The sequence below is a fragment of the Paramormyrops kingsleyae genome, chromosome 21, assembly GCF_048594095.1.
Source record: "Paramormyrops kingsleyae isolate MSU_618 chromosome 21, PKINGS_0.4, whole genome shotgun sequence".
NCBI classification, from domain to species: Eukaryota; Metazoa; Chordata; class Actinopteri; order Osteoglossiformes; family Mormyridae; genus Paramormyrops; species Paramormyrops kingsleyae.
Genome location: NC_132817.1, coordinates 9,340,617 through 9,353,355, shown reverse-complemented (window position 1 = coordinate 9,353,355; position 12,739 = coordinate 9,340,617). Strand labels below are relative to the sequence as shown.

At 39.4% G+C, this 12,739-nt stretch overlaps 1 protein-coding gene across 4 annotated transcripts in view; it reads left to right on the top strand.

Moving 5' to 3' along the window:
- LOC111847625 (voltage-dependent R-type calcium channel subunit alpha-1E-like) overlaps positions 1-12,739 on the top strand; it is a 109,055-nt gene that overhangs the window by 85,141 nt on the left and 11,175 nt on the right. For 3 of the 4 annotated variants that reach the window (XM_072704016.1, XM_023818979.2, XM_023818980.2), the window contains 6 exons: positions 3,688-3,784; positions 7,188-7,293; positions 10,374-10,481; positions 10,655-10,755; positions 11,419-11,513; positions 11,614-11,722. In XM_072704016.1, coding sequence (XP_072560117.1) covers positions 3,688-3,784; positions 7,188-7,293; positions 10,374-10,481; positions 10,655-10,755; positions 11,419-11,513; positions 11,614-11,722 — 616 coding nt within the window. Of the gene's footprint in view, positions 1-3,687; positions 3,785-4,303; positions 4,348-7,187; positions 7,294-10,373; positions 10,482-10,654; positions 10,756-11,418; positions 11,514-11,613; positions 11,723-12,739 lie in introns of those variants that run through there. The other variant, XR_011984509.1, reaches the window with a different exon arrangement.

Below are 12,739 nucleotides of genomic sequence, written 5' to 3'. Positions count from 1 at the left end.
TGGTCTGTATGGGTATTCCTTTATGTATCTCAAAAGATATCGCCCTTCTTTTGTTTCTATGACATATTCCCAAAAGAAAAACTACAGAGTCCAGTCTTATGTCCACTTGGGTGAAATTGAACTTGGTGTTTAAACAAACACTCGTGAGTTGGTCAAATCTTCCTAAGTCCATAGTTTACGTCAAGGTGCCCCCACCACTGATTATCTTCGATGTTTTTCTAACATTATGCACATGCACCCTCCCATGCCCCTCATCATGTCTGCCAAGTCGGCAATTATCTGGTTCACAAATATAAATCATAAACAGATTCTGTGCATGACACCCAGTAAAACAAAGCACACTGTGGAATGCAAATATTGCAAAGCGATGCTAACTGAGGTGGCTTGCACAACTTCCAATTTCTGTCTACATATGGAAAGGAAACACAGAAGACAGGTACATAAGCTAGCAAACTCAGTTTGTTGAGAGGCCATGACTGGCCAAGCGTCCAGCAAAAATTTGTTTTATGTGGTGATCTAATGATAGCTATCCAGCTAGCTAGCCAAACTCTTATAATAATTATTATTGTTGTATTTTATTAATCCCTGTGTCCAAAACTCTCATTCTTACATATTGCAGACTTTGGTCTTCAGAGAGATACAGCCAGTCAGTATTCAGCTTCCCTGGAGTAGATATGTTTAAAGGTGTTAGGGGACACTGGGGACAACTGATGAACTGATTCAATTTAGGCTTGGATAGTACAGTGGTACCTCAGTTCTCAAACTCATTAGAACTTGAATTTCTTAAAAGTCAAACCAACCAGTTCGAAAAAAAATTACCTAGAACTTGATCTGAATCTCTGAACAGTGAACGCCGACTTAAGATAACTTGTACAAGCGGGGAAATGAGTCACGTGGCACGTCTCTCAGCGGAAACAAAGGGTAACACTTCAGTCTCAGCCTTGCATTCGCTGTGATAGCATCGTGCATGTTTACACTAGCTGAATACATATATTTAGACAGGAAAAATATATTTAGACAATGATAGACAGTAACAGTATAATTATTATATAATAAAATACATTTAAAAATAAAGATTTCTTATTAATTATTTTAATATTAATAATAAACCATTAATACATTTAATTATAATAATATTGTCATGCCGAGAGGGGATGGAACGGAGACAAAGGCGCAGACGTCAGGGTATCGGGGAATACAGGGTTAGGGTTAGGGTTAGGGTTAAGGTTAAGGCAGACAAAACGCAGACGGACAATACAATGACCAGACTGGGGAAACGAACTGAAACACGGACTAAATATGCAGGACTACAGTAATGACAACAACCAGAAACAGCCAATCACACGGGGATTCCACACGGGGAAAACAAGGGGGCATGGCACACGGAAGGAGCGGACGATCGGGGCAGGACACATTGTTTGGATACATTTATTTTCTTACTTTAAAAATCACTATTTTGATAAATGTGCTTACTGTATATGTGTTTAGTAGAGTATATGCTCTTCTTGTTTTATCCAGTTCATTTTGTGTTTAAATAACATATTTCAGGATAATTTTTGGGGGCCGGTGTTATGCCGAAAAAGGCATCCCTGTCGTAGAATGCCTGCCTGTCTCTAAATGACCGATTGGTTGCTGATCTGAAACGAGTTGAGCTACTTTGTCGAGTTAGGCTACCGTATTGCTAATCGATAGCCTTAACCATAACCCTAACCCCCAAAACACCCCTAAAACCCTAACCCCCAAAACACCCCTAAAACCCCAACCCTAACCCCCAAAACACCCCTAAAACCCTAACCCTAGCCTCCAAAAAAACCCTAACCCCCAAAAAAACACTAAAAGCTCAACTTGTCAGAACATCGGCATGCATTCTATGGCAGGGATGCCTTTTTTGGCATAACACCTGGAACTAATTAATTGGTTTTCCATTATTTCTTATGGGGAAAATTCATTCAGAACTCGAACTTTTTAGGATTCAATGGGGAGTTTTGAACGGATTAAGTTTGAGTTCTGAGGTACCACTGTATTTAATTTTTCATACCGTTATACTGTCCAGACATTACACTGTGGTATATTGTATTTTGACGGTATTTTCAAAATACTGTCCCTTGTCCTCCATTACTGAAAATTACTGATCACTTAATGCAATCTTCTTCATTTTTTTATTAGTATTGTCTTTAGGACTGATGCTACTTACTTTGAATAATGATAAAGAGTAAATATCGGCCGGCAGTATTGACACATTGGACCGAAGCCGATCTGAATTTTTAATGAATTTCAGCTGATAACAATTTGTGAATGAATGTATCTTGGCTCTCTAAGCCTAGCTTTAGTTTGCTTTGCTAGCTAGTTAGGTACACCTGAGTCTTGACCACTGCTACCATATCTAGCGGAAAGAAGAACTTTTTTGCACTAGGAAGAGGAGCTTTTCCCTAAAGCATCATAGTTCAAAGATTATCAAGTATCGCTTCCTCAAGAATTTTTATGAGCATTACCCTGCCGTCCTACATCTCAGACATTCATGTGCTGGCACTGTTAATTTGTGTGTCTACTCACACTGCGGCATGTCAGTGAATGAACCTTTACGACCCTAGATATCATACATAGTGTTACATTATTGTGTGTGCACTTCATCTTTAGCTGCACTGTGCATACATTTCATAAAAGGTTTGTTAAATAAAAATGCCTTTCAAATGAATTTTGTATTGTTTTATGTATATTCTTTGGCTCCAGAATCATTTTTAAAAGTGTTCAGGTTATAGTCATGTTACAATGAAATGAATAACTACTACAGGATCTGGTGGAAGTGTGTTTCTGTTACCTTAGTGTTTGACAAGTCATTTATTTCTTAGTTGAAAATAATAATTTCTATTTTTTAATATTTGAGTGATTTATTTAGTCTTAATTTTATGGTTTTTGAATTTAGATTTATAGTCTAGAATTGAGCGAGTGTTTTTCTGGATTTGCTCTCGGATTCAGACTTGGCTACCCAGTCTCGTCTCAGACTCGCCCCCCCTGTTGGACTCATACTCCAACACCCAGTCCGGTTAATGGACTTGGTCTCGTCTCGGACTTGCCCCCCTGTTGGACTCATACTTGACTACCCAGTCCTGTTAATGGACTTGGTCTCGTCTCGGACTCGCCCCCCTGTTGGACTCATACTCCAACACCCAGTCCTGTTAATGGACTTGGTCTCGTCTCGGACTCACCGCCCTGTCGGACTCATACTTGACTACCCAGTCCTGTTAATGGACTTGGTCTCGTCTCGGACTCACCCCCCTGTCGGACTCATACTTGACTACCCAGTCCTGTTAATGGACTTGGTCCCATGTCAAACTAGCCCCCCTATTGGACTCAAGCTTAACAACCAAGTCCTGTTAATGGACTCGGTCATCTGTGGGACTCAGACTTCACTAATTAATTCCGTTAATGGACTCAATCTTGTCTTGGACTCGTCCACCCATTGGACTCGGTCTTGGCTCAGACTCAATTTGTTAAAGACTTGACTTGGACTCGACTAAGGTTGAAAATAAGGCTTACTTATTCTTTTTTTTGAATGTGCAAGAGAATAACATTTCCCTTTTCTTCCCTATTTGTGTTGCGCTGCTTGGCACCCCTGCTCTGTTCCATGGACTCGCCCACCCTGCCCTGTGCGCTCACCGGCACACCTCCGTGACTCCTCCCTCCAAGTGGCCGCATCCATTATACTGCCATGTATGAGATGTTGACCCACATGTCGCCACCTCTAGGCCTTGGCAAGAAGTGCCCCTCCAAGATTGCTTATAAGGTACAGAAAGAGACTTTGTGTTCATAATTCAGTTCAATAAGTCAGAAGTCATGCAGACACCCACACATTTATGAAGTTTGTTTCAGTTAGTACTCAGCTGCTGTGCATTGTTAAAATTTTTGCTGTATCATATTTTTGTGAACTGTAATGTTTGAGCATTTGGCATATCTACTGTTACTGCATTTTATCATACCATGCTGTAATTGAAAATGTCCAGTGTAAACAACTATTTACTGTACGTCGAAATATATATTATATATCACATATATATTTCTATGTATACTGTTTATATTCATTAGCCTAGCCTATACTTTGTATATGTCGCCTAATAGTTATTTTATAAAATATTAATAAATCATCAGGATACATTTTGTGCATATTTTATGATAGGGAGACAGTTGCAGGTGTGTCCTTCTGAGTTATATTGTAAGAAGTTATGCGTATTTTTGCATCTTCTCTATTGGTGTATTTCATCTCATTTTTGACATTAGTCATTTGCATGTGCCTTACTTTTTCCAGCGTGCGATAGTCCCTGGTCCTGCTTCTGTGAAACACATGCATCGGTACTGTGTCCTTGTGTTTTTTTCTGTGTGTAGGTAGGAAGCAAAGCATACTTTCATTTATATGTTGCTGGGGAAAAAACAATTGGAATTCTAATCATTTTCCTCTGCTATTCACCAAATAAGTAAACCAGATTTCATTTTAGCTACATGTAGCTACATAATACATTTACCTTTTGAGCAGAGCAAAATGTGAAGTAGCATGTAATGCCTTGGGTGTTTTAGTAGTATTTTCTCTCTTAAAAGGGAAATGAGCAGAAAGTTACTTATTGGAAATCTAACCATTACTAGAAACACTAAACGATTGAATCACATTATATAGTACGAAGAAAAGGTGTTTTTGTATACAGACGCTCCTCTACTTACGAACTTTCAATATACGAACATTCAGACATATGAACGAAGAGGACTGTGAGTCCAAACAGTGTTCCTTGGGCTCCCATTTCCTGTCCGCAACATCAATTTTTTTTTCTGTGAGCCAATTCCGCGTAGTAAGACTTCTGGCCACTACTCCCACCGCGCAGCAGCGTAGCGTGCGTACTCCCAGCATCTTTGTACTTGCGTATACCCTTAAAATTATGTTGAATAACGACTTGCGAACAGCCATTTGGAATCTAACTCATTCGTAAGTAGAGGAGCGGCTGTACTTATTTTCTGCATCTATTTTCTAATAGTTATTTAAAAAGAAATATAACTCCTTAAGGAATATAATGAATGCAGGAATTTTTGTCAATTGTGTCAATATTTTCATTCCCATGTCTGTATGTCATATTTATATAAAAGAAACACACACACACACAAACACACAGTATCTCACAAAAGTGAGTTCACCCCTCACATTCCTGTCAATATTTTATTATATCTTTTCATGGGACGACACTGAAGATATGACACTTTGATACAATTTAAAGGAGTCAGTGTACAGCTTGTATAACAGTGAAAATTTGCTGTCCCCGCAAAATTACTAAACACACAGCCATTAATGTCTAAACCGCTGGCAGCAAAAGTGAGCACACCCCTAAATGAAAATGTCCAAATTGTGCCAAATTCGCCATTTTCCCTCCTCGGCGTCATGTGAATCGTTAGTGTTACTAGGTCTTAGGTGTGAATGGGGAGCGGGTGTGTTAAACTTGGTGTTATCGCTCTCACAGTCTCTCATGCTCGTCACCGGAAGTTCAACATGGCGCCTCATGGCAAAGAACTCTCTGAGGATCTCAAAAAAAGAATTGTTGCTCTACATAGAGATGGCCTAGGCTATAAGAAGATTGCCAGCACCCTGAAACTGAGCTGCAGCATGGTGGCCAAGACCATACAGCAGTGTAACAGGACAGGTTCCACTCAGAATAGGCCTCGCCATGGTCGACCAGAGAAGCTGGGTGCACGTGCTCAGCGTTATACCCAGAGGTTGTCTTTTGAAAATAGATGTATGAGTGCTGCCAGCATTGCTGCAGAGGTGGAAGGGGTGGGGGGTGGGGGGTGGGGGGTCAGCCTGTCAATGCTCAGGCCATACGCCGCACACTGCATCAAAGTGGTCTGCAGAAGGAAGCCTCTTCTAAAGATGATGCACAAGAAAGCCTGCAAACAGTTTGCTGAAGGCAAGCAGACTATGGACATGGATTACTGGAACCATGTCCTGTGGTCTGATGAGACCAAGATAAACGTATTTGATTAAGACGGTGTCAAGCGTGTGTGGCGGCAACCAGGTGAGGAGGACAAAGACAAGCGTGCCTTGCCTATAGTCAAGCATGGTGGTGGGAGTGTCATGGTTTGGGGCTGCATGACTGCTGCCAGCACTGGGGAGCTACAGTTCATTGAGGGAATCATGAATGGCAACATGTACTGTGACATACTGAAGCTGAGCATGATCCCCTCCCTTCGGAAACTGAGCCACAGGGCAGTATTCCAACATGATACCGACCCCAAACACCTCCAAGACGACCACTGCCTTGCTAAAGAAGCTGAGGGTAAAGGTGCTGGACTGACCAAGCCTGTCTCCAGACCTAAACCCTATTGGGCATCTGTGGGGTATCCTCAAACGGAAGGTGGAGGAGCGCAAGGTCTCTAACATCCACCAGCTCTGTGATGTCGTCATGGAGGAGTGGAAGAGGATTCCAGTGGCAACCTGTGAAGCTCTAGTGAACTCCATGCCCAAGAGAGTTAAGGGTGGCCACACATTATTGGGCACAATTTGGGCATTTTCGCTTAGGGGTGTACTCACTTTTGCTGCCAGCAGTTTAGATATTAATGGCTGTGTGTGGGACAGCAAATGTACACTGTTATATAAGCTGTACACTGACTACTTTTCATTGTATCAAAGTGTCATATCTACAGATATAATGAAATATTTACAAGAATGTGAGGGGTGAGATACTATATATATATATATATATATATATATATATATATATATATATATATATATATATATATATTCCCCAGTGTCTATACATCTACATATATAAAGTGCTACCTTAAATTAAGTGTCCGTAATAACCCAGAATGAAAAGACTCAAAAATGCTTCAAACAGATAATCAGAATATCTGTGTATGTGTGTTCATTATTTAAATTACCTTATTGAAATAAGGTGGGAAAATCATAGTAAAATGTGTGTCTTTTTGCATGGCTTAATATTTTACTTTGATTTTCATTCATGTTAATTAACACAGCACTACAGTTTTGGTGATACAGAATATTGATAAATCAGAAAGAAATTATGTTTAATCAGAATCAGGAATTATGTTTAAACTTGATAAACTAAAAGAATAGATAACTGAGTGATAGTTGGTCTTATTCATTGGATTTTGTTGTGACCACAATCTTTCTCTCTGTTACCTACCTTCAGCGCCTGGTGCTTATGAACATGCCAGTGGATGAGGACATGACTGTACACTTTACATCTACTCTAATGGCTTTAATCAGAACTGCTCTGGAAATCAAAATAGCCAGAGGTAAGATGATACCCAAAATAGCAGCAGAAATATTAGTGATCCACATACGGGTACATTACAGGGTACATGTAGTGGCAGTGTATTTTTGTATATGTTTTGCATTCCATTAATGCACCTAATAACTTGCATATAACATGTGCATTGAGATATATTTTGTATTACTTGCAGCAGTTACTGAAACTGGGACTAGTCTGTCGTAACTGCAGTCACTTTCTTGATAGCGCAATAACTGTCATAAATATTTGAAAGATATTTTTAAACTTTGCAGACACACTGAATGAGTGAAAATCTGTAACTGATCAAATTTTGAGACAGACTGCACCAAAACTGAAGCAGTGCCGCATAGTGATATCAAAGAGAAGGGCTGTGTCAGACACTTGATCCCTTTAGTGTGATGATTTAACAGATCTTTATTGAACTACACACACTCATTGTATGGCTGAAGATAAGGAACTGATCAAAATTTTGAGACAAATCATACCAAGCAGTGGTACATAGTGATAGCATACAAAAGGGCATTTTCAGACACTTGAATACTGTGCAATAACTCAGAAAGTATGTGACGGATCTTATGGGTGATGACATATGGGTGATGACATGAAAGACATGAAGACATGAAAAGACAGCTACAGATGCAGATATTGTGAACCTGATTGCACCAAGACAAGACACATACTGTAATGTAGGCTTTTAATAAAGATTTATAGAGGTGAGGAGAGAGTGTTGGGGGGGGGGGGGTATTGGAGCAGTAAGAATTAGATGGGGGGGGGGGGCAGTTAGCAAAAACATCAGGGGAATATATTGTTGTCATGCCAACACTGTCTAATTGTCTTCTTGTTCGCAAACCAAACAGCATATCTCCGGGAACTCTATTGATTTCATTCAGATTCTTCTTCCTTGCTAAAAGTGTCTGGACAGCAAAAAACATAAATCCTAGAAAATCCAAACTTGGCACATAGGTCCCAAATCTTCTCTACTAATCAGACATCCAAGATGACACAAAGAAACCTAAAGGTGGCACTATAATAAACCATTTTACATTTTGCCCTGTTTCTTGAGAACCATTCAAGAAAGTATCAATTTCTCATGTCATTAAGCCCAATCAAATGACATTAAATCCATCCAGGCCATCTTTGATTGCCTGGCATTTTGAATAATATAATAAAATTCTAAAACAAACTCATCCGAAAAGCTTAGCCCAGATTACACAAATCTTGAGAAGGATCATCTACTGATTTTTCAGATAAAAGTTGTTCAAGAAATTTAAGTATTTTTAATGTTTTTCCTATAGTCATCTGTGAATTTATTAAAATATTCATTAACCTACCTAATCACAATCTGTATTCTGTAAACAGGATCTGATTCTCATGAATCTTGAGAATCATGATCAGTACAACATGCTGTGAACAATGCCAAATTTTTCTATGGGGCACTAAAATTGTGTAATATCTGTATCTAGAGAATTGTTAGGGTTTTTGTCCTCTGACCGTGAGTAATGCTTAATTGACTGATGAACAGCATTTGATGTCAACTATCAAGAGCATTCCACAATTTTGATAAAATTATGTCAGTTAATGCCCTGTATCTTTGAAACTTCACAGACATAATCAACACAACATTAGGCAACAGGAAAAGTGTGAGGAAAAAAATGATAGGAGTAGTGGAGCAGAAGTTGAGCAGATGGAATTATTTTTGTATCTCAGTTACCTTTGGTAACCATTTGTCCTATTCGGGGCCCAGGGGGAGTCCGGAACCTATCCTGGAGGCTATGGGTACACAGCAGGGAACAACCCTGAATGGGGCACCAACCCATTGCAGGGCACACTCACACATCATTCACTCACAGCTATGGGCAGTTTGGTAACGTCAACTAGCCTTAGCATGTTTCTGGACTGTGGGAGGGGGGTACTAGAGTATCAGGAGGAAACCATATGATGACATGGGGAGAACATGCAATCTCCAGACACATGCAGCCATGGCAAGAACCATACTCCCAGAGTTGTAAGGCAACAGTGCCAATTTTTATCGTATCATGATCACTCCCTCCAAAAAAGTAACAAATGACTAAGAAAATGACTTGTTCATCCTCTATTCCTTTGGGGTTGCAGTATAGTTTTGTATAAAATTACATGTGAAGTTTAACCTATGAGCTTTTTGTGTCTCCCATGATTATTTAGCTTAAAGGATACAGTTCCTGTTATGCAGTAGGAAAATGGCCAGGAAATACAAAATTTCCCAGTCAGACTGCCCAGGAACTTGGCACCAGGAATCCGGTTCCTGTACTTTGGTGGGAAAGCATCTATGTTGTGGCAGGGTCTCAATTTTTATGAATGTTCTCCTCTAAAAGGCACTATAGGAAATTGCATGTCCCATTAATTACACAGGCTACAACCAAAGATCTGCTTTCATCTGAATATGTCAATTTGGACCTCAAATCCTTAATAAAATAGTTCTGTCAATGTGAATACCCCAAGACCTTGTTCAATGATCACAAAAAAAAATCCAAAATGATTTCGTCCTTGACCATTTCTCCAATTTGCACAAAACTAGACAAGAATCATCTATTCACACTCATTATCTTTAGCTATTCAAGGATTTTTGAAATGGCATGTGTTTATCCAGTATAATCTTAACTTTCAATGTAATTCATTCATTCACCAAGTGGCTTGTATATTTTTAATGAAAATTGGCATGAAAATATTTAGAATGACATTCAAAGTGAGCTATCCAATATTCGAGGCAATACTTTACTCCACTGCTCCACCGAAATTTCTTTACTGTATTTTTTGCATTTCATTCAATGCTATTTTTTTTTATATTGCACCTTGCACAACAGAGTCACCCCAAGGTGCTTTACCTGGGTGTGTTGTGATGCACTACAACATTCTTGATGCATAGCTGCTTATTAGCCTGTAGCTTTTTATGATATAGTCTTCTTTTTACAAAATACTATGGTATTTAATTTGAAGTTCTCTAGATTATCTGCAATTACTTGCAAAAAATACTAAACCCAAGATCAAAAATGTGAAACTGTTTGGGCCCCAGCAATTTTTGTATGTGTCTTTGTGTCCTTTGTGCAGGAGGGGAAGATCGCGGGCAGCTTGACACAGAACTGCAGAAGGAGATCAGTGTCATCTGGCCTCACCTTTCTCAGAAGACCCTGGACACACTGGTACCAGTGAGCAAACGTGAGCCAGCAAGTCGGGACGCTGGGGGCGGGCAGATAAAGATCCAGATGGTGTTTTGGGTTACTTTCAGAAGTCATGCATTTTTATGTTAGCTGTCTCTGGTTGGTAGAAATGGCTGACATCACTAACATTAGGAGTTGAGTTTTGTGACTGAATGATGAATGGCCTTCCAGCTGACGACATGACCATTGGGAAGATCTATGCATCGATGATGATCATGGATTATTACAAGCAAAGCAAAGCGAAGAAGCTGAGGCAAAAACTAGAGGAGCAGGTACATGATCACTGCTCTTTTGCCTTGTGTTAGTTTCTACATGTGTTCAGTTTCTGGAAGCAGTTTTCTTTGGAGATGCATTTATATTTAAAGTATTTATATGTTTTTTCAAACTTTATAAAGCTGAGTATGGTCATTTAGAGCTTTCTTAAGCTAAGTTTAGTGTGAAAATCTTAGATGTGTGTATATATGCAGTGGAGCTGTATTTACAGTGCTCATAGAAAGTCTTGCTTAATTCTGTAAAAGGGTTGCAAATTTATTGGTTTCATAACAAAAGCCAATTGACGAGCAATGTTTAACATATTTAGACATTTTCTTTATTAAATGTCCTACTCTTTTTGACTGACTTGTTCTGGTTTTTGCTCTTGCCATTTTGCTATTAATTGCAATTGTAGTCATTGGCTCCCAAAAGGATACTTTGTGTTTTATGTTATTGGAAAGGTGTTACTTATTAAAAAGCACCCAATGTGATTGCTTGTCAATGGACTTTTTAACTCAAAACTGCTCTTTCAGAAGTATAATTTAGGTTTCAATCTATTGCTGCTTGAAATTAATGTTTTATTTAAAACTACTGATTATTTCTGATGTGATATATACTTTTTGTAAATGAATGAATAAAGACTTCTGTGCACTATATTTATTGCGTTCTTTTGTTACTTGCAGAAACCTGCTCCAATGTTCCAGCAAATGGATGCATCCACTCTTCCCCAGGACATTCTGTCTGGCCCATTCCTGTCCCATAGTGCAGGATCTGCCCTGTGTGTAATGGCAGGCTCTTGTGTAGTATGTGTATGGTGTAGCATTTCGAAAGGTGGTGTATAAGTATTCCTGACTGCCTGTCTTTTTGTTCCCTGTCAGTACAAGGGGGGGCTTTGTAGCTCTCAGTCCCATCTCCCAGGAGCTCTTCATGCAGCCCGTGTCATCTGACGTCGAGGATAACGAAGGCTTCCATGGGTACCACTCTCTGGTGAGGAGAGTGCTTTGCAGGTCGACATACCACGTGACATGTCTGTGTTGTTAAATCATACTCTAATATTATAACATAATATTATGGGGAAACACTTCACTTATAATCTAACAGACAGCACTTCACACAGATACTGAGTAATGTTGGCTGTCCAGGAGTGTATGAGAAAATGGCGGTGTGTTGCAAAAAATACATTTTCAGCAAGGGAACACAAAGAATGTTTTAAAATATGTTTTTTCTTTCCAGTTGTATGAAAAATAGAAGGATGGATGTGTCTTATTAAAGCATTTTTTTGTGCAGTGTTTTTTGAAGGACTGGTTGTGGTTGTGGTGTAGTTGTGCCCTGCTCAGTATACCCAGTGGGAAGATGGATGGACACATGGTTGAGTGGAGGGAGAGGATGAGCTTGTGGCTCATTGAGAGAGCACAGTGCCTGGTGATTCCTCTCTGTGTGACTGTGTCTTCTCCTCATCATTATCTTATTGTTTGGAGTCATGTTGCAATAAAAATGATATAAGCTCTATTAGTGCATCTGTCTCTGTCCAAAGTCACGTGACCTTCAGGTTCAGTCATTCTGAAGCTTCAACCCAGCACCAGCTCAGTAATTTGTGTGTGTGGGTGTGTGTTGCTCTTAGTAATTCAGTAGTTTCATCTGAGCCTAGTTTTTTTTGGAAAGTAGTCATTTTCATGTGGGTCATTTCTCTGGTAGATAGAGTACACCACTTACCCACACAAGGTACCAAGGAGGACAATGTTTGTAATGTGGCGCAGTATTTCTTACTGTTCATTTCGTCACATTAGTGTAATTTCCATAAGCCGCTGTGTAAGGAGGCGTGCAAGTACATACATATATAAAATTCATCATTGAAGGAGCACAAAGATGTATTTCAGTGCATGAGTTTGTAGAAAGAAATCGCTCAAACATTAACCAAAGAATTAAATTTCTGCTGGCAGAGATAGAAATACATTTTTTGTTTTGTCCTAGACTACTGTGATGGGTTGGCACCCCATCCTGGGT